General features: G+C 46.6%; 1 protein-coding gene across 2 annotated transcripts in view; it reads left to right on the top strand.

Moving 5' to 3' along the window:
• Nucleotides 1–26,870, top strand: part of KIF1C (kinesin family member 1C) — a 1,865,342-nt gene that overhangs the window by 1,011,496 nt on the left and 826,976 nt on the right. For both annotated transcript variants that reach the window (XM_069643618.1, XM_069643608.1), the window contains exon 13: nt 3,263–3,408. In XM_069643618.1, coding sequence (XP_069499719.1) covers nt 3,263–3,408 — 146 coding nt within the window. The remainder of the gene's footprint in view (nt 1–3,262; nt 3,409–26,870) is intronic.

Genomic DNA, 26,870 nt, shown 5'->3' with positions numbered 1-26,870 from the left:
ATTTCCACCAGTTTCATACAAAGTCCCTGTATGGGATCTTAACCTGGTGTTAATATTTCTAACATACATTCCCTTTGAGCCTATACACTCATGCCCATTAAGACTGTTAACCTTCAAAAATGTTTTGCTAATTGAAATATCGTCAGTACGCAGGGTAAACGAGTTGCAGGCTCTTTCCTCTAAACCTCCACATACTGTTTTCTATAAAGACAAGGTTCTTCTCGGGGTGAAATCTTCTTTTCTACCTAATGTAGCCTCCGACTTACACCTGTCGCAAAAAATTATTTCGCCAACTTTATATTCAACTCCTTATCATGGGAAAGAAGAGGAAAGATTACATAGACTGGACTCAAAAAGGGCTCTCAGTTTTTACGTATCTAGAATATAGCAAGAATGCCTACATTCTGTCAAAATGACCATTTATTAATTGGCTATATTGTCCCTACATTGGGTCTAGCTGTTACAAAACGAACCATATCAAGATGGATCATCCTGGTTATTGGTGAATGTTACAGGTTAGCAGGCAAAGACCCACCGGAAGGGTCATAGGGGTGTCCAGAGAACCGGATCCAAGCCGGTCCCTTTTTAAAGGGCCCTGCACATTAGGACCGTGCCATATACCCCACAAACACTTTGGGGGGGGGGCACCGTAACAGCACTGCTTGGGATTTGCCTTGTCCTTGAGGTGGGGTGGGGGCCTTCACCCCTTTTGAGATCCTGCTTGCCCTGTTCCCTAGGGAGTGTATTGCATAGCAGGCTCACCTTTCTAGTTGCAAAGGGGTGGCTCCCCCTATGGGATTAGGGATGAATTCCATGGATTTGGCACAATACATACATTACCCCCCAAACACTTCTCCTTGGCTTCAACCCTGTTCCTGGCACCGTCCTCCATAGAGGCCCCTCTGCTCACATGCTGTATTAACAGCAACCAGGAAGCAGAGAGCTTCCTGATTCCTAAGGGCACGTGAAGCGGACCCAGAGTGCTTCCTAAACAACGCATAAGAAGGCCTAAATAAACAGGTGGGACGCGCAAGGCTGTGGAAGCAAAACTCCCCCAGCCTTGTATAGCCCATTGGGCATGTGTGTTGGGGAACTTAAACTGTCAAAGGGAAACCACATTTCCCTTTCACAGCTAAAGCCAGCCTAGGAGAGCTTTTCTTGGGCTGGCTTTGGATAGTCAGCAATGGGTCGGCGCCCTGCCGCCTGTTATGGAGGAGACGCCCCAGGAAATTTGATTTCTTGGCGGACAGTAAAGAGGAATCCTAGAATGAGTGAAGAGAAGAGAGAACAGAAAAGGGAGAACTGGGACTTCCTCCAGCGCCATCCTGCTTAGCTTAAAGATGGTTGGGAGGGACATAAAAGCAGGGGATAGTCAGGGTTGTGGGGATTTATCAAGAGGAGGGGCTGGAAGAAAAAAAGGAATCCATTGTAGTGAGAATAGAAGTCTGAAGGGGAAAAAGCAGAGTAATCAGAAAAAAGCAAAGAAAAGGTCTTATGGGGTGAATAAAGGGCAGTTAAGAGTCAAGATGAGAGAAAACGGATGAGTAGATTAGAAGGATAGGATGAGAAGGGAGAAGAGGAAAGTAGGAAGTGATCAGAAGAGTATACAGGCAAAAACACCTGTCATAAAAAGGAGCTGACTACTCCTGCACTGGTAGGCACACAGATGTGCGGAAGAGATGGCATGTAAGGAGGGACGCATAGCATCCAGGTGTTACCCATTGACTGCCTATGGCCATGCTAATCTCTGGCCATTCGAGCACAATACCTTCATTTCCCACCCAAAGTGTATCCTCCTGGGATCTATTTGAGTGAGCTCTATCAAGCAGTTAAATCAAACTTTGCCATACCAGTGTGTTCTTTCTAATCTGTGTTGTGTGAATTAATGGATTAATTTCGGTTGTAAAATTGCTACTGGTGTAATAAAAATGTCTTTCCACGTTTGTATTTGTTTTATATAGCGCGTTCAAGGCGCTTTACAATGAACAACAAAATATACATTAAACATGGCACAGTAGAAGCAATAACGGTAAACATGAGTCAAACCAGAAAATCAGCATGTAGAACAATTTACATATGAGAAAGAAGCGGAGAGGAGGGGGGTTGAGAAAGAAGGGGAAGGGAGAGTAGTGAGTATAGTGAATAGTAGGAAGAAGGGCGATTTAGAGGAGAAGAGGAAGATAAAGAACACAGAAGGGTAGAAGAAGGAGGGAAAGAAGGGTAAGAGATAAGGGGATCAGGGAGGGGAATGAAAAGAGAGATTTCAACGCGGAGCGGAAAAAAGAATAGAAAGGCCAGGAACAGATAGAGAAAGGTGTAGTGGGTTCCATTGTAAGGGGGCAAGGAGCTGAAAGGAACTTAAACGAGAAGAGGCACAAGGGGGTGGGGGAACTGAAAGTAAGAAGAGATCGGCAAAACAAAGGGAGCGAGAGGGGGTGTAAAATGAGAGAAGAGAGGAGAGGTAAGGAGGAGCAAGGTCATGATGAGATATAAAGACCAGACAAAGGAAGTGAAATTTAAGTTGGGAATGGAAAGGAAGCCATCCTAGCTGAGAAAGTCACGAGTAGAGAGAAGACAGAGGGTGCAGATGGCAGAGTGATAAAGGGATTTGAGAAGGGCCAGGTGGGAAGCGGGAAGACCAAAGAAGAGAGAAGAATAATAGAAAAGACGGGAAAAGATGAGGGAGGAGATTCAAAGTTTGGTAGCATGGAAGGTGAGAGAGGAACGAACTTTGCGGATATTAAAGAGATGATAGCGACATGCCCGAGAGGTGAGGGCGATATTAGTAAAGGAGAGAGAAGAGTCAAAATGAATGCCAAGATTTCGAGCATGGTTGGAGATAGGGAGACTAGAAGGGGGAAATTAAATAGAAGGCTTTCAGACACGTTTTTATATCTGTTCTTTGCACTGACGTCCTGTTGAAAACAAGCATTGAGGAAGCCAACATTTGTGACTTTTGTATAGGTATTAGAGAGGCTTTTGCTATCATATGGCCGTGTAGTACGATTATGGCAGTGTCTAGCCAATGCCTATCCTATGCCTACACAAAAGGCAAAAACTGATGACTTTGGCAATGCGTGTTTCGCATTTGAAAAAACACTGCTATGATCACTTATTGAATGGGGAATGTTCTGCTTTTTAGAGTTTGAATGATTGAACTAATCATACAGCATGAGACTGCAATCTGAATTACCTAAAATATCCTGCCTGGTTGGCATAACTGTTATGTTGTTAATTCCCAAGTTATATTTGTTTGTTATAGATATGCAGACAGAGCCAAGCAAATTAAATGTAACGCAGTGATCAATGAAGACCCAAATGCCCGGCTGATCAGAGAGTTGAAAGAGGAGGTGGCAAGGCTTCGGGATTTGCTCTTTACTCAAGGACTCTCAGCTATAGCCTTTGAAGGTACAGAACCATCTTTTGGGATAATATACCACTAAGCTTAATTTTCAAATGGCGCATGACCCTTAAAGAAAATATTAAGGGAAAAATGTATGTGTTCTTGCAAAAGCAAAATGAAGCCTGGCCATGGTTAGGTGCAACCCACCCGTCACATTCATTCACCCACATATTGTCCATTTCACTCAGTGAAGAGTAAAGCCTACCTTTTGATCAGGTTATTTGTTGTATTTGATGCATGTTTTGGATTGCCACCCTTTTCCTTGAACTTAATGTCCTACTCATTTTGAGAATTATTTTTTTCTTGCTGATAAGGACTTATAGACTGACTGCTCAGACTCCTAACGTGTAGTAATTGAGGACTTGTTCGACCTACTAACAAGTCTTGTGCAGAGTGAATCTCTTTTGTTGTTATACCACCATCCCCTACCTCAAACAAAATAGCCTACTGAACTCATGGCACCTAGCTAACGACACAGAAAGCCACATTATTTGTGGTTGTCATAGTTCATACAATTGTAAAGCTTCAAGCTGTCAAGGAGCATTTTTGTCATGATGGTATAATAGACATCACATGGCCTAGAATGGGACCCTTTCTACATTTAGTTGCTTGTGTATTCCTGTTTCAGGCAGTTCATGCCTCTTAGAATTAAATCAGTTAGACTGTTTTTAGCTGTTGGAAGTGGCCATTTGATAGGTGATTGTTTCAATATTTATTCCAGCCTTGCAATTGATTAAGCACACAATTTTAGCTTTGTAAAACAACGGCAGGAGAATGTTTTAATCTGGTGGTGGGAAGCCATTTAAATTAATTAAGTGTTAATGTGCTAAAAACGCCACATTATACTTATCCGTGTGTTGTATTCCACGCGATCGTGACTCTGGGTTGAGTGTAAACCCGGTGTAGTTCTATACGGACTACACTCCCCAGACACACATGCGTAGGACGCGCTTGAGGTACGTCATTCACCCCCGACACAGCCTTTAACTGGTTTGTGTCAGCGCAAAGCCTGTTGTTTAGGCCTGTTTGCGGCCTGGAGCGGCGAGCGGAGTGAAACGCTGCCGGTGAAGGTTGCAGGGTCATACTACATTATTGAGGACAAAATCCAGAAGATGGAAAAGAGGGAAATTAAAGTAAGTTACATGGCAATACAGTTGAAATCTTGGGATCATGACCTTGTCATTTACATTTGAGAAGTTTAAACAAAATTCGACAGTATGGATTACAAAAGGATGCTCAGATGGTACGAGATGAGGAGAATGTCACCATAAAAGTAGCCTCAACGCACGCTCAGCAGTGGCACACGCTGTGGAAGTGGGAGAACTAATTCAAGAGTTAGACTTCGATCTCTTATGCCTGACTGAAACATGGTTTACGGAAGGGTACCAAACGATATTCCACAAGCTTGTACCTGAGAAGTATATAATTCAGATTATTAACAGAGAGGAGAGGAGGGGGTATTGCAATAATTTATAAGTCATCTATGAATATTTCACATCTGGAGAAACTGGACTGATAATGCCCAGTTTGGGGAATTCTCAATTTTTTTGTCCCAAACTCGAGCAATAAAAGTGCTGCAGGGCTATAGACCAACCGGACCCCTACAGAACATTTTGGAAATATTAGATGCTCACCTCACCTTAATGGGAAGCAAACATAAAAACTTATTATGTACAGGAGACTGGAACATTTGGTTGGAGAGAGATAATACCCACCCCAATCATGATGCCATGATGGAACTCCTAGATAATCATGATTACTTAAAATCACAATAAAAAATCAAAATCTTGGTTTGGCCTAGCACTGGGTGTGATGCGCAAACATGTACGTCGGGCCAATAGACTATGGAGGTCTTCCAAATTGGATAGTGACGCTGTGAAGGCGAGAGTCTGCTTAAAGGAATATAAAACTGCTGTGTTTGTGGGAAAAAAAAGTCTTCAAAGAGAAATCAAGTAGGCAGGTAACCAAGCCAGAGCTTTATTTGATGTTGTGGCAAGGTTTAGGAATCCCAAATGTATGGCAGCACCCACGGCTGATTCACAGGAACAAGCTAACAAGTTCAATTGTTTCTTTGAACAAAAAATTGTGGATATTCAGAAAAGCATTACTGAAGTGATGATTGCAGAAAAGTGGGAAGAACCTGGAGAAGAGATAGAAGTGCTAGATGATCAGGGAGAAGAGGAGAGCTTCTGCTTCCAACTTATCGAAGGAAGCAGTGCAAGCCTTAATACTCCAACTAAAACCCACAAAGGACTTGGCCTTTCCCATGCCATCATGTACCGCCATTCGTTTGGCAGCTAACCTTACCCCATTTATAACTTCCTTTATAAATCCTTAAGGGAGGGCTGTGTCCCACGCTCCCTTAAAGGAGCTCTGGTAAAACCCGTGTTGAAGAAACCTAATTTAGATCCCATGGTGTTGAAAAATTATCGCCCAGTCACCAACCTATGTTGGCCAACCAAAATCCTGGAAAAAGTGGTCTGCAGCCAATTCCAGCAGTTCGTAGATAGTAAAGACCTTTTAGATGAATATCAATCGGGGTTTCGTCCATACCATTGGACAGAGACCGCCCTTTTGGTGGTCCAGGATGATCTATTGGAAGCTGCAGACAGGGGATGCTCTACTATACTTTTGATGCTTGACCCGTCTGCGGCATTTTACACGATCAACCATGAGATCATCCTTCAATGAATTGGAAAAATAGGGAGAGCCGCTAAAGTAGTGGTGGACTAGTTTGATTCCTTCCTGCAGGATAGAACCCAACAGGTTATACTGGGAGCTTTCCTCTCGGAGCTAATACAGCTGAGATGTGGAATACCCCACAGTTCAGCGCTCTCACCTCTGATCTTTAACCTGTATATCCGACCGCTGTTTGATATTTTGTGGAAACACGGTTTACGATTCCATTCTTATGCCGACGACACGCAGATTTATGTGGAGACAGTCAACTTGTCCGAGGCATTTCAAGGGATTGACAGGTGCATGCAAGATATAAAAAAAAATGGATGACATGTAACCAGCTGCAGCTTAATACAGCGAAAACAGAGGTGATATTTTTTAGATCGGAGAAGAAGAAAAGAAGTGCAGAACAAAACATAATACCACAGATCCTGGGTGAAGAGATCCCGTTCTCGAAGAAAGTGAAAAACCTTGGGTGCATATGGCAAGAGAACCTGGCCAGTGAGGCCCAGGTAGGGGCTTAAGTAAAAGCTGCGTAATATTCCTTGCGTATGCTTAGGAACGTACTCCCCTTTATAGCACCCCAAGATCATTCTGTGGTTGTAGTAGCACTGGTAAACTCCCACCTTGACTACTGTAACAGTCTGACGGGGATTCCAGTGAAACAGATGTTGAGACTACAGAGGGTATAAAGCACACAAGGAGTTTATTTTATACACATTTCCTCTGAAAACGGGTATTATGTCCTTTCTATTATCTAATATAACTATAACACACAAAACAGAAATCGGACAAAGCATCACTCGAGCCAATTTCTTTATTACGCCATCAATGCAGGCTCTAACGCTCTCCTTAAATAGGACACACTATCCTAGCCCTTCATGAGGCTCCTCACCCTAGAAAGCGCTGTTGCACCGACTAATTGAGGGCAATACATACGGGCATCACTCACCCTATTCCTACATGCAATGAGATAATTTTCAGACAAATTTATTCACAATGATTGCATTAGATACAGTCTCAATTTTGGCACGAAACAGTTAATATTTGCAGTTCCGGGGAATTTATTTGCCCTCCGTGAGGCGTGTCTGTTGGCCCAAGTGTTCTATACCAGCCCAAGTATGGCCCAAGCATTCGAATGCTGCGTGGATAGCGCATACCTCGCGTGAGACGCCGAGTTGATAGACTGGACTGGAAAAGATAAGAATCAAGATCATCCCAGGCTTATCAACAATAAGAATTTTACATCAGAAGATGTCAACATTTCTAAAGTGAGACAACTATACCACAAGGCAGATCAAGCATTGACATAGATGCCCTGATCTGACCAGCAGGAACTGCCCCAAAACACCTTCATGTTAGGTGTGCTTTACTACTGCACATACAACAGACGGACAGAAAATGTTGTCTACGGTTCTGAGGGGCGCACAGATTGGGTCTAAGAAAGAATTAATGGGTCCTGAGGAAGATGATACACGAAAGAAAATCATTGAAACCGGTCGACCAGAAATGTAGATGTCACCTGACCAAGAGTGACACGTAGGGGACTTGTGCAGATCGGAAATTTTGAACTAATGTTGTAGATATTGGAATTGGTTTTTATGTGTGAACTATGTGCTCTCGCAATAGCTAACCTTGAGTGTACTCCAAAAAAAGAGACAAACAGTGGGAGTATTACAACTTGCTGAGAGTGTGATATTTATATTCTTAAATGTTTTAGTATATAACACTTGGGCCAACCAGACACACCTCACAGAGGGCAAATAAATTGTCTGAACTTTGACGTCCAGTCCCACGTGAACTGTCTGTTTGACGAAAGTGTGCAGTCGGGGGTGGGGGGGGTAGGGTTCCCCGGAAGAGCAAATTTTAACTGTTTCGTGCCAAAATTGAGACTTTGTGTAATGCAATCATTGTGAATAAATTTGTCTGAAAATGATCTCATTGTATGTAGGAATAGGGTGAGTGATGCCCACATGTAGTCCCCTCAATTAGTCGGTGCAACAGTGCTTTCTAGGGTGAGAGACTACAGAGGGCACAGAATGCAGAAGTCAGGCTTATTGCTCACATGGACAAAAGGGACCATGTCTCAACATCCCGGAGAGCACTCCATTGGCTCATGGTGGAGGATCGAGGTAAATTTAAAGTGGCGTGTCTCATGTACAAATGTTTCTATAAAATTGCACCTAGATATCTGACCACTAGAATCCACCACTATCAACCAACCAGAGACCTTTGGTCAGGAGATAAACTTTTGGTGGATGTTCCGCGGCCCAAACACACCTCGAAGGGTAACAGGAGGTTCTCTGTGTTTGGCCCAAAGTTATGGAACCAGTTACCAATTGCCATAGGATCATGCACGTCCTTAGAAGGCTTCAGGAAAGAACTGAAAACCTTCCTATTCAAATGAATTTCAGTAATAAGGGCAAGTATAGTTCCTCACAGTTTAAAGTCAATCTTTAGTTAACAACTGCGCCCAAATGCAGTTCATTCTGTCTGGTGCGCGTTAGAAATAACCAAATAGAATCTTAGTGCACGTTAGTGTTGGGGAATTCTGTAAGCAGCTCCAACTTTTTTTCTTGATTTCAAAATTGAAACTGCATTTAATTAAACTCTTGGTCTGCAGTATGCTGACTGAGTGTACAGTGCCTCAATAAAAATGAAGACACACATTTTTGTCTCTTGGGCCTAGTACACTTTCTTTGCCGGGATGGAAACCCAAAAGAAAACCAGAACTCTCTTAAATCCCTGCTTGGTGTTTAATCTGGCAGTGGATCTGCTATACTTTGACTCCCAATTCCTCTTTTAGTGCTTTCACGCCTTGCTCACACAAACACAGAGCATTGCTTGTACAGGACATGCCCCCTTCCAGACGACGTTGGCGGGAGGATCCGCGGGGCAGGTCGGTCACGTGACTGATCAAGTGGTACGGTTTTAGTCTTTTAAAGAGTCACCCAGCGTTTTTCGTTCAGGTGTTTTTAGCTAGGGGTGTTTTATAGAATGGTGCATCACCTGTGTTAAACTCTTGGAGCCAGTGAGCCATGCACTATATATTTGCTAATTATTTCACTGAATGATTATCCCATAACCCTAGGACCAGGGTCTTTGCCCCAAGAAGTCTATTCATTAGGGATCTGTATTTCCAAAAGTAAAATGCCTCTTCCAAATGTTAGATCTTCAGTAGAGCATGCAATTGAAATTCATGAGCTGCTATTGATGAAAAATCAGTGACCAGAGGAAAGCAGGCTTTTCGCAGAATACATCACATTTGCTCAGTTTCTGCTGAATCAAGTGCTGGAAGTGTCTGAAACTGGATTGCGCTTTTTCTAGAGAGAGATATATGTTCGCCTTCAGTGTTCATCACCAGAGCTTTCAGCGAAGATAATCCGCAATATCATCTTCATTCAGCTACTTGAGCCTAGTTCTGGGTAGTAGTCGCCTAGTGAATGGCTTAGGGTCTTTCCCCTCAACCACTTCACCTGCTACACACATCTCACAACAGAAACACTCCACACATACCAACACCCTGCACACAAACACACCACAATAAATACCCCAACACGCACCCACACAAACACTGCCATGCACACACAAACACCCTCCTCCTTCCTTGCCCCCCACAGACAGTTCCTCTGACTTGAGCTGTACTCCTCGGGTAATTCTTCTATGGTCAGGTTGGGTTCCTGTTGTATTACCTTGCCAATTCAAATGACAACCACAACCTTTCCTGCAGCTGCTCAATTGACCCCTCTGTAGACTCCTCAGAATTCATCACATTTCTATATCTTTGTCTTCCAAATTCTGCTTGAAATAGTACTTGATTTTCTGTGTTGCTATTGTGCTGCACATCATTTTTTTGCTGACCCCAGCCCATTCAGCTGACAATTGCAACCTCACCTGCTGGTATTTCCGATTCTACATCTCCAGGCTCTGAATCTGACCTATTTCGAGCCTACTTCTTGGCATGCATCTTCTTTTTGGGGATCCTCCTTACTCACCTGTGGGCTTTAGTGCCATTACTCCTTTGCTGACCCTGCCCATCCAGACCAGAGCCATGCTAGTCCTTACTGGTGATATCTGTTACGCTCACCTGGTTCCACGGGGACGCCACACAGCAGTTGGGACTCGGGTATCCTTCTCTGCGGTTCACAGGTGTGACCAGCAGGAGGGTTCTGCCTGGAATACAGGTGGGCAATGTTCAAGACTGGGCAACTGGGGTAGCAAGCCCCCCACCACCCCATATACCCGCGGCCTCACTGGACCTCTCCTCACCTGGTTTTTCATTCTTCAACGGATGACAAGCTCACTAAGACTAAGCCAGGCAAGCAAACTGCCAAGTCTTTGTCGGTGCTTGTGAAGGCCCCAATCAAAGCTCAGAGATCTCGGTGCCCATTTCGTTCCTCTTCAGAGGGTTCCAAGACCGCAGGTCATGCAGGGCTGATCTTCTGCCAGGTAACTCCTGCCGGAGTGTTAGGCAGAATCCTGTGCAGTACCCTTAGGGAGCACTACACACAATTAAGACTACAGGTGGTAATACAAGTTTTACCTTTGGTACAAGCCAGTACTACTATGTTAAAGTAGTAGCAGTAGCGGAGCAGCCAGGCTTATCTCAAGAGTATATGAGCAGTAGCAGAGATTACACAAAGGGACCACAATTACTGTGACTCAAGCAAACACTGACTAAAGGTTTCAGGTAAAAAATATAAGTACGTTTATTTTAAAACCATTTGTTATAAACACGACACTTATAGAAACCACACGTAAAATACACTACAACTAACCAATTCACTTTGTACGGTATACTTCAAGGTAAGTACCCTGTGTTTTAGCGGACCGTGTTGTGAAACAAGACGTTACCGGGAATACACTTGTAATCACTTTTTGACAGTAATGACAGTTCGGTCTTACTAAAGAAACACGTATCCGCGGCAAGAAATGTTAACGATGCAAAACACACTTAGCACCTGAGATACCCAGAGAGAGTTGAGGGGGAAAAATCATAGATATTACTTTTGTCAAGGCAGACAGTACCAGAGAACGCTCGTAGACAGAAATTCAAAATTCAATAGGCCGAAGCCAGTGTCAAGTGGAACCGCGTTCCTGTTGTCGATGATCACACAGTCGGGTAGTTCACGATTCAACATAGCCAGGAGTACTTAGATACTGTCAACAGAGGAAGCAAAAGTTATGAGGAGGAGGGAAGACGAGGGCAAGCCTTGTAGGCGAAGAAAAGGGATTCACCCAAATTCCTCGAGCAGAACACAGTACCTTATTCAAAGAAGAAGCTGGTGCCACGGCAGTTGTTCCTGGTAGTTTCCTGCAGACCCTCGGTTCCTGGAGCTTCGATACGAAGGACGACGTCTGGAGGGGTCTGCACCACCCAGCAGCAACAGTGAATAAAAGGTGCGCTCCTTAATAACAGGAGAGGCTCTTCAGATGGCTATCCGGACCACTACAGCAGTGTGCAGCAATTTCGACCACGAAGAGGATTCTCTGGCTGTAGAAGATGTGCTGGTTATCCCCACCAAGCTCAAGGGAAGAAGACTCCGGACTGGATCTTCTCTGATCGTCGAAGGGTAGATAGCTCAGGACTGCAGCAGGGCTTCACCGGGACGGGATAATTGCAGCAGTCGACGACTTCTTCGCTTCTCTTCGGTTCCTTGTAGTTCCAGTGGCGACTCTGACTTCTAGCCCAAGAGACCTGCCTTTTATGCGAAAATCCCTCATTCACACAGCCTGGCTGTCAATCACGCAGCAGGGGGGTTGTCTGGCCCGGACAACCACCTCAGCCAATCATGGCAAAGTGCGACTTGGGTTTCCTAGGATACCCTGTGCAGGGGGTGACTACACACCTCCCTCACATTCAGCCCACCTAGACACCCAGGTGCCTAGAGGAGGGTTTCTTGGCAGAAGTCCGCCAAAAGACAGTGAACAAAGAAGGCAAACCTGGTTTGCCGCGCAAAGTAAAACACAACACTTTTAACAAAAAGAAATGGCAAATGAACCCGACCGCAGCCAAAAGAAAAAGTATTTGGTCAAGCGGGTTTTAATTTGGGGGCTAATATATTAGCCTAAAACAATACCACATTTATATAGTATAATCGCGGTAGAAATGTTAGGGTAGATGCCACTGCCACCAGCCAAGTCTAAATGTTAAGAACAAAATAATGCTCTAAGAGGTACAGATAAAAAGGGCTAAGGATTAACCCTTTCCAGTACTCCATGTAAAATGTGGTGTACTGGATCTGGATCTGGATCTGTGGTTAAATGACTATGTAAAGTTAAATGGCAACTTTACCCTTTTCTGGGGGGCAGTAGTAATCCTCCGAGTCGGTGGGAAGTCTAAGACAACCCTGTGTCACTGCACTGAAGGTGCTGTGTAACACACAAAAGAAGGGGGCTACTGAAGTGATGTACTCCAGAGTCCACAATCGCAAAAACAGATGAAATGTACATGGCAAAACACAAGTAAGAGTGGGTAACAAGTAAGAGTGGGAAAAAGAGGTACACTCTTACCAAGTGGAAAAATAAACTCCAGAAATCCAGCAGAGCTGCTGAGGGACATTGAATGAGAATTCTCCCTAACACGGAGGCTGCAACGTGGTCAGTTTTTCTCTTGGTCGTCATCCTCCTCTTCAGGGACACGTAGTCTCTCAGCCGAAAAGTCTGCAAAATATTTTTTGGCTCACGCACAAGTCTCTGGTGGGAGGACGAATCTCGTCTCATCTGGAGGCGTGGCAAACAATCACTGACGACCGGTGGGTTTTGTCCATCGGGCGGGCTTCCGCTTGCCCCTCCCCCCCTACTCCACCCTTCAATCCTCCCTTTCAACAGTCGGGGACACCCTCCCTCAGAGCCAAGGTCCAGAAGCTTCTAGGCCTCTGTGCGGTGGAACCCGTTCCTCTAGAGGAACGAGGGGAGGGCTTCTACTCTCATCTGTTTACGGTGCCCAAACCCAACCAGGCTGGCCTGCGCACCATTCTAGACCTTTCCTAGTTCAACCTTTTTCTTCCCCCAGACAAATTCAATATGATTACGCCCTACCAAATAAAGTCCTCTCTTCAGAAGGGCTACTGGCTCAGCATTGTAGACCTTCAGGATGCATATATGCATATTGTGATCTGGAGCCCGCATCGGAAATATCTGCAGTTCTTCCTCGGAGTGGAGCACCACCAGTTTCGAGTGCTCCCTTTTGGTCTCAGCTCAGCGCTGCGTGTCTTCACGAAGATGTCAGTCAGTCGCGGTTTTTTTAAGGCTACAGGGCTTTCATTTGTATCCATATTTGGACGACTGGCTTCTGCGCAGGCATTGCCCGGTGAAAGTCCTTTTCCCCCTTTTTCGCCATTGGGGCACTCCAGAAGTGGACCTCTTTACCACGTATTCAAACAGGAAACTTCCTCTCTATGCTTCCAGGAACTGGCTACAGAGCTTCTTCCCTGGGGGATGCTCTCAAGATTCTGTGGCACAACATGAGAGCCTATGCCCTCCGGCCTCTTCCTCTGATTCACTGGGCGCTATGTCGTCATCCTCCTCTTCAGGGACACGTAGTCTCTCAGCCGAAAAGTCTGCAAAATATTTTTTGGCTCACGCACAAGTCTCTGGTGGGAGGACGAATCTCGTCTCATCTGGAGGCGTGGCAAACAATCACTGACGACCGGTGGGTTTTGTCCATCGGGCGGGCTTCCGCTTGCCCCTCCCCCCCTACTCCACCCTTCAATCCTCCCTTTCAACAGTCGGGGACACCCTCCCTCAGAGCCAAGGTCCAGAAGCTTCTAGGCCTCTGTGCGGTGGAACCCGTTCCTCTAGAGGAACGAGGGGAGGGCTTCTACTCTCATCTGTTTACGGTGCCCAAACCCAACCAGGCTGGCCTGCGCACCATTCTAGACCTTTCCTAGTTCAACCTTTTTCTTCCCCCAGACAAATTCAATATGATTACGCCCTACCAAATAAAGTCCTCTCTTCAGAAGGGCTACTGGCTCAGCATTGTAGACCTTCAGGATGCATATATGCATATTGTGATCTGGAGCCCGCATCGGAAATATCTGCAGTTCTTCCTCGGAGTGGAGCACCACCAGTTTCGAGTGCTCCCTTTTGGTCTCAGCTCAGCGCTGCGTGTCTTCACGAAGATGTCAGTCAGTCGCGGTTTTTTTAAGGCTACAGGGCTTTCATTTGTATCCATATTTGGACGACTGGCTTCTGCGCAGGCATTGCCCGGTGAAAGTCCTTTTCCCCCTTTTTCGCCATTGGGGCACTCCAGAAGTGGACCTCTTTACCACGTATTCAAACAGGAAACTTCCTCTCTATGCTTCCAGGAACTGGCTACAGAGCTTCTTCCCTGGGGGATGCTCTCAAGATTCTGTGGCACAACATGAGAGCCTATGCCCTCCGGCCTCTTCCTCTGATTCACTGGGCGCTATGCAAGCTCAGGAACACATCGAATTGCACTCTCCTGTTCATAGCCCCGTGGTGGCCAGCCAGATTCTGGTTTTCAGAGCTTCAGCGTCTGTCAGTCTGCTCACCGATCAGGCTTCCGCTGATTCCCGACCTGCTTCACCAGAGCGTTCAGCAGATGTGGCACCCCTCCCCACAATCGTTCAGCTTGGCGGCCTGGTGCTTGAGTTCAAATCTTTTATTAGAAAGCTTCAATTTGTCTGCAGATAATATGCGTTTTATCCAGGCGGTTAGAAAACCTTTGATGAGGTCTCAGTATAGGAGCAAATGGCTCTGTTTCTGTCACTGGTGTTTAGCAAAGCAGCTGGACCTCAGAGAAGCTACAATCGACACGGTCCTGTCTTTTATTTCTCATCTGGCAGCTTAAGGCATGCATGTCTTGTCTTGCAGTACTTATTTTTCGTCTATTGCCGCTTACCTGTCCATGGATTCTTGCTCTTTTTCATTGACAAACCCTGTCATTAAAAGGCACTTTGCAGGTTTATTGCATCTGTATCTACCTGTATCCACCTGTGCGCAAGCCGCATCCTAAGTGGGAACTGAATGTGGTCCTTACTGCCCTAAGTCATAAACCCTTGGAGCCCATGGCTACGGTGGATTTGAAATTCCTTTCGTGGAAAATGGCTTTTCTGATTGCGCTGACTTCGTCAAGGGGTGTAAGCGAGCTTCAGGCCTTGTCGATAGAATATCGATTCCTTGCCTTTCACAAGGATAAGGTTGTCTTCCGGACCAATCTCTCTTTCCTTCCAAAGGTGATATTGTATTTTCATCTGAAACATCTAATCTTCGGAGCTCTTCCCAGCTCTTGGTGACTTGGCCTTGAAAGCAACTATCTCCCGAAGGATTGCTTCCTGTATTTCTGAGGCGTATACCGTTCCGGGCCTTCAGCCTCCAAAGGGAATTCATGCCCATCTTGTGCGGGGCAAGGCAACTGCCATTGCCTTCCAAAAGTATGTTACCTGGGAAAGCCTTTGTAAAGCATAACTGCTTAGAGCTGAGCTCCTGGGCTGATGCTCAGTTCGAGCAAACTGTTCTTAAAAACCTCTTTCAGTAAAGGAGTTTCATCCACCCGTCATTCTGTGAGGAGTGCTTGGTAATCCCCCAAAAGTATGAGGAAAGGGGACGGGACGTAGGAGTATAACAAAGTTACTCACTGTAGTGACTACCTTACTCCAAGTCCCCTTTCCTCCATACGCCAGCCATCCCCTCTAATAAGTATCCTCTATTATTGCTTAAATGGTCTCGAACCTGGCGATAGAAAAGGACTGAAGCGTGATGCGCAGGGTGGAGCTAATGAAGGCAAGGTTATGGCCGCGTGCGGTAGCCCGCGTTAAGAGGACACATTTTTCAATTTGATGCTTTTTTACAAAAAGTGCTCCGGTCCCGTCCCACAAGACGGAATGTCCCAAAAGTATGGCGGAAAGGGGACTATGGACTTAGGAGTAAGGTAGTCACTACAGTGAGTAACTTTGTTATTTTTGTTTGTAAAGGGGCTTTCTAGAGACTGTTTTTCTTTTTATATTGTGCAATTGGTTATACTTTAAAACCTTTACAAAAAATGTCATAAATCACTCACAAAACCACATTCATACAATAAAAAAGAATATAAAATATAACAAACATAACCTCATCAAAACTTTTCATTAGGACAAAATATATTATTTAGATCAATTAAAATAAGTAAAATCAGCTGGTCATTTTCTCAAAAAGTTGCCTAATATAAAATGCTGCAGCAGCAACTATCGGGGGTGTTACCGAGTAAATTTGAGACCAAAATTGTTCTTCAATTTTTTCCAAATATTTTGCAAACTTAGCATATCCTTTCTCCTGTCTTGTATAGGATATGGCACACTGGGTCAGGATATGATGCAGTCTGTTTCATTTTTACAAAGTCGACATTTTTGCAAAGCATAAGGGGATCTTATCCTAAGCACCTAAATGGTATATAGTATTTAGGGCATTAAAACGTAGTCAAATCAAAAATATAGCCAGCTGTCAATTAGGAGTTTTAATCAGATTGTTAAGAGGTCTAGGGAAGTAAAATCTTTGTCGACATAATCATTGAATTTAGATTGTCCTTGAACATAGCAAGTTAAGTCACTACAATACCAAACAATAGATTTATTTTTCATTCCTTTATAGCTTAAGAAACATTGAATGTAGACGGTATCTTAAAACCAATATCATTATGAAAACATTCAATCTCTTTAAAAGATATATTCGGTGCCTTAGCGTCCTTGACTTTAATATTTCGACAGCTGTCCCATCAAGTTTTCGTCTTCCTTATACCATTTTTAAAAACATCGATGTTCTGGAAATCTTCTATAAAGATAGAGATGAGGCCTAATTCGCAACATATAGACTCAACTGGAGTTGAACTATTCAAGCAAAGAGTAGAACGCTTCAAGAAGTTTCAACGAGCGGATCTCTTTCTGACGAAATGCTTTCAGCCATATAAAATGGGAGGCACAATACTTGTAGAATATAATTTAAGCATACCCTCAAGAGAATATCTCCTTTTGACGTTATAAAGGACTTAATGATGTGATATTTGGCCAGAATTTTGCGAAATATAGATTTGTAAAGAACCTCACCACATGAGATGATTACCAGTTAGCACTACTAAGTATTTATACTCCTTTACAAACTCAACCGGCTGTTGATTTAACTTTCGTATACATTTTTTGGTATGCAGTGATAAAATAGCGGCAAAAATGTCGGCTTTACAAAAAATTGCGGCAGAAATGCTGTGGTTTAACCTGGTAAAGGTATACCCCGTTATACCATTTAAGGGAAGTGGGGGTGTCCCCCTGCTCCTCTTAAATGGTATAATGGGTCTGGGGTTGCGGGGGTGTCCCCCGCATACTTTACATGGATGGCAGCGGCAGCAAAACTACAGCCTTTTTGCAGCAATTCTTTTGTGTAAACAGCAATTTTTGAAGCGATTTAAACACATGCAACCCATTTTTTTGCCTTTTTCCACCCGCATTAATAATAATTTTTTTGTTTTATTGTCATTCATAGATAACCTGTTGTCCTTGGAATATTGTGACAATGCAGACAAACATCTCTGCAGATCAATAATTGTTCTATCAAGAATGATGGTAACGCACGCATACATTAACCAATTTAGTGGGGGGCGTAGCTATCGCGCATGGCGTGAGGAGGTTGCCCTGCTGAGCTCTCATCCGAGATCTTAACTTGATCTTACTGCAGCGTAGGAAGAGTGACCTTTCGGCAACAAAACACAGCATCTGGTGGGAGAACCTCTTCCCCACCACCCGGAGTGCCTTTGGAAGGGAATCTGACACGAAACTGCACCGAAGCGGCAGTTCTGCAGGGCTCCCCTGCGTCTCACAAAATGGGGCCGATTGAGCTCGGAGAATGCCGGGGGATGGACTGGCTTGTCAGAGCTGGCTGAGCCTTGGCTGACACGGTACTGAGCGACGGGCTGGAACTGCTTTCCCGCATTTACTCGCACTGTTGTACGGCCTGAACATTGTCCTATATTTGCGATCCCTGCGCCTCCTTGACTTATGCTGCGACACCCTACATTTCACGGTTACATACCCATCTCTACCCGTACTGTTGTGCAGCGCTGGAACCCATCCGCGACCATTTTACCTTGGTGGGAGTCACCGCGCCGTATGCAGAACTCCGTCGGGACTTCCATCAGGCTGACAGCCGGCCCTGGCCGACCCACAGGCCCGTGAGCTGGAGGGAGCCTGCAAGCTCTCGGTCGCGCACAAGCCATTCGGATCTGACCGAGACATAGAGCAGCGGAACGCCAGAGGTCGGAGCCTGCATTGAGGTATGTGGAGCCCTAGCCTCATTGCCTGAGACTCAACAGTGCAGCCGCAGCACGACTCCTTGCCCCACTTTTCCGGGGTGCCCCTAGACTGGTGCTATTATGGGACCCCTGCGCGCAGACCTCTCCTGCTCGGCGATTTCAGCTCCTGCTGCACCGGGCCCCAGGGGAACTCCGGCATTGGACCGCCAGCAGCGCTGGGGCTGCCTAGACCAACGTGTCCTACGCAGGGCTCTTGCGCCCACCAGCATTTCCGAATATCACCCCACGCCCTCGGCTCTGTGCGTTCATCCTTATTGAGGGCTGCCCACCTCACCGTTCTAACCCTGTGCCTCGCCCAGCGGGCACTGGCAAGTGTGGCTTTTCGTTCCTGGCACATACCTCAATGCAGGCTCCGACCTCTGGCGTTCCGCTGCTCTATGTCTCGGTCAGATCCGAATGTCTTGTGCGCGACCGAGAGCTTGCAGGCTCCCTCCAGCTCACGGGCCTGGGGGTCGGCCAGGGCCGGCTGTCAGCCTGATGGAAGTCCCGACAGAGTTCTGCATACGGCGCAGTGACTCCCACCAAGGTAAAATGGTGCCACTTCCCCAGAACGGAGGGCCCACGCTGATGCCACAAGCAAGACTGGCACCGAGCTGAGGACACCTAAGGAGTCGTGGCTATTAGCTGCACCCTAATCCAACTGGGTTCTCACCAGTACATCAGCGCACCCCGCCCTGCAGGAAGTAAGCCACTTTGGCCGCCAGGGTCCCACCGAGACGCCTGCACCACTCAAACTCACGGCCTTTGATCATCCACTTGACCCACTTAAATCTGCAACCATCGGTCACCGCCTCGAAGGTACCTGGATACTTCGCTCGCAATTTCACCAGGATACTGGGGCACATCATAAGCACAGTCTGTGTTGAGTAGGGGGATCACGCACTTTCACGAGATCAGGGACCTGCTGCACAGTTTCGCATTAATCACACCACGGCAGTGCCGTACCAGTCAAACACCATTGCAGTAACTCAGGAGATCCAAATCGGAATGTCCCTCTCCAAGAACAAACCAAGGTCATCGATAATGGAGTCCTTCTCACGGTCATGCCAAACAGCAACCGCAGCACGAGGCCGCCACACAACAGGAACCACCCATCTCCAATGACAATTCTAAGGACGCACAGGTACTGCAAGCCATCGCAGCGCTCGGATCGTTTGACACCAAAACAGACGAGGTTAAATTGGATATGCAATTAATGCGTCAAAATGCTCGCAACTTAACCGAAAGAGTGACTACGGTGGAAGCAAGTCTGCAGGAAACCGTTGAGACCACCTCCAGATCTGAAAGCTAGGTTCCAAGAGTTGGAGATGAAGGTGTCACGACTCGAAGCGTGGTCCGAGGATGCGGAGGGACATGCCCGCTGCAACAACATACGCATACTAGGTATTCCGGAAGACATGGAAGGATTGAACCTGATTGAATTTGTGGAGGCCATGCTACAGCAAGAGATTGGGGCCGGTAAACTTTCTCAGGGCTTCTCGGTGGAGAGGGCTCATAGGTCTCTGCAAAAACGCCCCTCACCAGGCTCATACCTACACCCAATGATTGCAAAAATCCTAAACTTTCGGGACAGAGAAATAATACTTAAATTCTCAAGAGGAGGAGTAATTAAGCGGAATGATTCCAGGATCGTCAGGTATCCGGATTACACACCTACAGTGCAGCGCGCAAGGAATTATTTTGGACCGGTGAAGGCAAGGCTCCGGAAACTTAACTTCAAATAGATGCTGTTGTACCCATCACACGTCAAGGTTCTCTACAAAGGAAAAGCGATATTCCTGGAAACTCGGGCTGCGGCCAACATGTGGCTGGAGCACAATCACCTGGCCGGGGACGAGGATCCCTTTACATGAGCTGATGCGAGGTTTGGGGACCGAAGGCTCCACACGAGCTAGCACATCATGTGGCTGCAAGATGCAGAGCTATTATAACCACCTATCATTGCAATGCTATTTTTGGTTCTATTGTGGACCGGAGTCCGCAGAACCACACATGCAACCCGCTACAATCCACCCTATTGGAATCTGTGCAGGCCTGTTACCTGCACACCACCCGCGTCTAATGACCTGGACAGGCCTAGATGGCGCGGAAGCTCTTGAGCGCTGCCAATTGAAGGCAACTGCTAGGGGCAGTTCTTTGTTGTTATGGTTTGTTTTTTCATTCACTGGAATGAATGTTTATGTATTTATGAAGTCTCCAAAACATGATGCGATGGGCTTGGGAAGGCTGGGGGTGGGGGGAGGGCGAGGGCCTGGCTGGATCCGGGTATCTGGGACGTAGGACACATTTATTGTTTGACCGCCGCTAGAGGTGACGATGGCTGTGGGAAAGTAACCCCAGAACTCTCCCCTAAATCACTATGGCAACACGTATTAAGGTGTTAACATGGAACGTTAATGGATCCTTTTCCCGGATGGGAACCATTGTGGCTGCACGCTTATTGTCTCCCTGGAAGACTTTTACTCATCCCCGTGCAAAGCAACGCCTTAACCTGGAAAATACAGCACAATGGCTGAAGCAGACGGCAGCAGAGCTTGCTGAAGCTGAGACCTGCATGGTGTATGAAGCGTTCATTGTGTGCAGCAAATGTTTGGCGCCCGCCCAGGCCTCACCAGGTGACTCACGTAGCGCTGCATGCCACTTTACTGCGGTTTTGGAGAGAACTGAGACACTAGAAGCATGCAGAAATGCAGGGATAAAAGGTGGAGCAAAAGAGCACAGTACGAACAAGGCAGACCGCACGACAAGAACGCTATCCAGCAGTTCAAGAGGAGGAGAAAGGTGGTGAATATCGAGAGGCTTGCAAGGAAAGACATGATCTTGCCCTTTTTGACGCAGACCTGCAAAACCTCAGCAGAGGGAATCATAAGACCAAGGACAATAGCCCAAGTGTGCTGCAGAAGAAGTCAATGACTAGGCCACTGTATTGCATTGTCACCATGCTTTTTGCCTCGTGCACATTGTGCCCATTTGCAGCCTACTCTAAACTGTGCTAGTACTGACTAGGCCCCTGTATTGCATTGTCCCCATGCTTTTTGCCTCGTGCACATTGTGCTCATTTGTAGCCTACTCTAAACTGTGCTATTTCTGACTAGACCACTGTACTAACTGGGTCACTGTATTGCATACTGTTACTCTGCCTAGGGGAATTTGTTCTAGCCAGCCCCAGGTCCAGCAGCACCCGTAGCCACCTACACTGCAACTCTCAAATGCATCCTCCTATGCACTACCCAACGTCTCCACCTATCTACACCTTCCACTCTTATACCATAATCATCACACTCGCCTTTTGTTTCATCAATAATATGTTACACTCTCTCTCAGGCCTCACACACCCTCTGATTCACCACCCCACCACACCCTGTTCTACACAGTACACCCAACACAATACACATGCCACACCACAACTTCACCACTCCCTCTTCATCTCCCGGCTCTGTAGACTCAGAGCCCGCACCAAACAACAAATCACTCACCGCAGCACCCCATCTAGCATCAATAGAAACAACAGACTTGGCTCTCGAACACCACCCACTCACTCACTTCCACCTCACCATAAGACTCCCATCACCCACCCCACCTCTCGATACACCTCACCTTTCACCCATCTCACTCATACACACGAGCCTTCCCCCCATCTCACCACCATCACTCCCACCCTTCCTCTCAAAACCACACCTAATCCACCACACACATACTTGAACTGCGTACTCATCAACGCCCGGTCCATCCCTGCACATGCACTAGAGATCAACGATCTCATCACCACCCTCAAACTAGACTTGCTAGCTATCTCAGAAACCTGGCTACATGAGGCATCAGACCCATCACTGACCCTCGCTCTCCCCCAAGGTTACACCATCCTCAGACAGGATCGTAAAATATCCAAAGGAGGAGGCGTAGCCCTCATCTTCAAGGACTCCCTCTCCATCAGACACTGCAACCAACAATGGGAAAATAATGCAGACCTTCTCATTACCAAACTCTCCCTCTCACCTAACTGTACAATAAATATTATTGTCACCTACAGACCACCAGGATCGCCTCCACACTACCAAAAACACCACCTCCAAATTCTAGGGAATAATCTGAAAAGCTCTAACAAAACTATTCTCCTAGGAGACCTCAACCTGGGCTTATCTGATCCCAGGGATAAAGCTGCCACATCCCTAGCCAAAGAACTCACCCACTTGGAGTTCCTACACAGTCACTAGTCCTACTCACTGCAAAGGACGAACCTTAGATTGGATTGCAGATCACATCTGCACCTCATTCATCTCCAACATCTCAGCCCTCCCTTGGACAGACCACCACCTCATCCAGTTCACCATTCCCACCTCCAACAACCGCAAGTCACCCTCTTGCACACAACCGGCTAAAGTCAGAAGCTCAAAAAAATTAACCAAAACCAACCTTGCACCACTACTTAATACCCCAGAACTTAAACCACCATTTAGCAATGATCCGACTATTCTGGCTAGCACCTATGCTAAAGTGCTCAACCAAGCCATCGAAGCCATAGCCTCATTAGAAAACAAAAGAGAAAAAATCCATGCACTCTAACTCTTAGTTCACAGAAGAACTTGCCACCCTACGTATCAAGAAGCGCCAAGCCCTATCCAACTGGCAATACTCGCCTAGCCAACCCACTCTAACAGAATTCAAAAATATTTCTACTGCATATAAAAAAGCTATCTTCCTTGCTAAATCTGAACCCTTCAACCAAAGGATCACCCAAGCTCAATCTAAAACCAGAGAAATCTTTAAGATATTCAAAGATCTTACCCCCCCCCCCACTACCACCCCAGATGACATAATCAAAGACAAAATATGGTGCACCAATATTCAGGACGCTCTCATAAACAAGGTAAAAATGCTCAAAGAAAAAATATCCAATCAACGCTCAGCCCTTCTTAAACATCTAAACATCATGAACCACCTCATCCCTTATCTCCCAAACCTAATCTTTCGCAAACACCCCTCTCCACTTTCAAAGAAGTCAGAGACTGAGGTTACCAACCTCATCAAACACATTAAACCCTCCACTTGCAAAGGGGACATCTGTCCACCTACTATCATCAAGGAATGCGCAGACTCACTCACCCCTATCATAACAGCTTCATTAATGCGTCATTCTCATCTGGAGTTGTTCCACAGAACCTAAAAGAAGCATGGGTTCACCCTCTCATTAAAAAAAAAACGACTCTAGACCCCACTTGCCCCAACAACTACCGCCCCATCACCACGGTGCCCTTCCTTCTTAAAATACTGGATAAAGCGGCCCACATACAAATACAACAATACCTGGAAGACAATGCCATCTTAGGTAAAAGACAATCTGGCTTCCGCAAAGGAAATGGGACGGAAACCGCCCTCTTGGATCTCAAGAACCAAATGACCAAAATTATGAACACAGACAAACCTGCACTCCTGCTCCTCCTAGATCTCTCCGCTGCATTTGATCTTGTTGACCATGACATTCTCATCTCCCACCTCACCAACGCAGTCCAATTCTCTGACAAGGCCACCTCTTGGATAACCTCCTTCCTAAAAGGAAGGGTAGTGAAAGTTTACTCAGACCTATCCAACGCAGACCCCATCACCATCAGCTGTGGAGTCCCCCAAGGATCCTGTACAGCACCCACCCTCTATAACCTGGTCACCAAACCTTTGTTTGACCTACTGGACACTCTAGGCATAGCCTACACCAACTATGCCGACGACACGCAAGTGCTCCTCCCTCTCACTGGAGACTATGAGCAAGATGAAACAGCCCTCCACCAAATATACACTACCATTCAAACTTGGATGGCATCCAATGGCCTCTGTCTAAACGGGGACAAAACTGAGATTATCACCCTAGGTCCCAAAGAAATCCTCGCCAAACTTAACAAAAAATACACACATTTCTCCATCGACAACACAATTAAACCAGTCTCTACATCGGTAAAGACCCTTGGCGTATACCTAGACTCTAATCTCTCTGACTAGACGGGTCAGTGCCATCTCCTCGGCCTCTGCCCACACCACTAAACTTATAACGGCAATCAAACCTTTCGAAGGGATTGTGTCCTCCGACGTATTCCTTATCTTTGATAATATGTTTCCAGCTTGCTGGCTTCGGAAATTTTTTCTGTAGAGGGCGCTGCGCGTCGACGTCCGCCGAGTCGATGTCCCTCGACGGCCACCGTATCGGCGCCAACGTCACCATGCCCATAAATAGACACGCGCTGCATCCGTTGCTCAGTTCCGTTTTTCCGCGCTTCGTGGGGCCTCCAAACGCCGTTGCTCAGTTCAGTCAGGTTTATCTAAATCTATTTCGACGAATATTCCTTATCGTTCTCGATGGCTTCTTCATCAGAACCAACGACACCGCGATCCGGCTTCAAGAAATGTCGAGACTGCGGTAAAAAAATGTCAATAACAGATCCACACAGGGTCTGTTTATGGTGCTTGGGGTACGAGCACCATTGTGCGGAGTGTGAGGACTGCATGTCCATGACGGCGAAAGCCCTGAAGGAGCGAAAGGGGAAGCTCGAGAGAGGTAAGTCAGCCAAATCCTCTTCGAAGGTTTCGTCGGCTGAGTCGAGGCATTCGTCTCCTCGCCGGCAAACACTCCCATTCTAGATCTCGAAGCAGCTCCCACATTCGTCGAGATCTAGACACTCAAAAAAGAGACGTTGAAGGTCCCATTCCTCGTCGTCTTCGGTGTCCCCAGAAAGAGTTTCCTGTCCCACCAAACACAGTTCGCAAGCTGAGTGGGAGGAATTCAGAAAGAAAATGTTAAGCGTCTTCGAGAACGCGGCCTCGACCCCCTCGAAGACAGCTGAGGGTGATACCCCGGGTGAAAAACCCAAAAAAACAAAACGCCGCGAGTCGCAGCACCCGGCGAAACATTCCACCAGAGAGCGCCATGAGCCATCGGGTAAGAAGGCACCGTCTTCGACGCTGTCGTCGAGGGTTCCTTCGCCGTCGTCGAAGATTCCTTCGACGCACGGTTCGGCGCCATTGACGCCGTTGTCGAAGGGTTCCTCGATGCATCGGTCGATCGACTCGACGCCGATGAAAGAGAGGACCAAGGCTCCACAGCCAACAGTGTTTTCAAGGGCCTCCGGCACGACGCCGAGACCGTCGCCCTCGAGTAGGATCCCGATCCTCTCGAATTCTTCGAGAGCCCTTCCAGTTTTTTCGGCACCTTCGAAGCCGGTTACATCGGCGTCGACGACTTCGACATTTTCTCGTCCAATAACGACGAGTTTGGCTCCTTCGGCCCTAGAGATGGGCTTTTCTCCATTTCAGAGATCAGAATACCCTGGTCTTTCTTCAATTTATGAAGAAAGAGAAGACTCTGACCAAGAAACTTTTGGTTTACAGAGATCCACACTGCCTGCTGCAGAGGATTTCACCTCTGAAGAAAGGAGGCTGAAGGAACTACAGGACTCACTTCATGAGGCCAGTGGACTTGACACTTCCCCAGAAGTGGAATTTGTAAAGCCAGACCCAGGGGAACATGCCGAAACACCATATAGAACCCTGATGGCAAGACTAATTGAGTTTATGGGTTGGTCTGCGCCTTCACCTGTTTTCCAACAGGATGATCTAACGGATATATTGGACAAAGGCCCACAGGAGGACCCGGTGGTCCCCTTCCATGCAGCCCTACAAAGAAAAATTGCATCCAATTGGGAGACTCCCGAAGTTATCTCAGCAGTCAATAAAAGACTGTCGACAATACCTGTCAAAACACCCGACCCCAGAGTGCCTGGTGGTTCAAGCGGCAACTTCATCCAGCAGTAGGACTGCTTACCCTACTGTCCCACCGGACAGGGATGACAAGAGGTACGACTCTATGGCAAAAAAAGTCTTCTCTGCCTGTAGTATGGCGCTGAAGTCCATCAACGCCACCTGTACGCTCGCCAGGTTCAGTCACACATTATGGGAGTGTGCTTCATCAGCAGTTGACTGGATACCCGATTGAGAGGAGAAGGAAGCCTTCCTTAACATCATTCAAGATGGCAAAGATGCCATGTGCGAGTCTCTTCAAACTGGCATCGATTCCGCTGACAGTATCAGCAGGGCCATGGCGGCTAGTACAACAAACTGCAGGCATGCGTGGTTGCGAAAGTCTGGCTTTGTTCCAGATGTACAGGCCAGACTTTTGAATATGCCCTTTGACGGCTCTTCATTATTCGGAAAAAAGGCTGATGACAGTCTGGAAAAGTTAGACTTCTAAAGCAGCAGTAAAATCCTTAGGAGCTGCTATCCGGCAAACTCCTTTTCGCCCCTCAGGAACCTCTGGGAGATGAAAGTCCTTTCGCTATTATTCCGCATTCGGGAAAGGCAGAGGACAGCCGGCTCAAAGAGGCCAAAGAAGATCCACCCGAGTTGGACGGGTCAAAGGTACTAAGACCGCAGTAGCAGCAGGTGCCTCTTTACCCTCGGCATCTGCATCAGCCGCCCCCAAACCACTCTGAGGCCTTCATACACAAG

This window comes from Ambystoma mexicanum, chromosome 1p (assembly GCF_040938575.1).
Source record: "Ambystoma mexicanum isolate Mex_15411 chromosome 1p, UKY_AmexF1_1, whole genome shotgun sequence".
Lineage (NCBI taxonomy): Eukaryota > Metazoa > Chordata > Amphibia > Caudata > Ambystomatidae > Ambystoma > Ambystoma mexicanum.
Note: the sequence above shows the minus strand (reverse complement) of the source record. Positions and strands in the feature narration are given on the sequence as shown.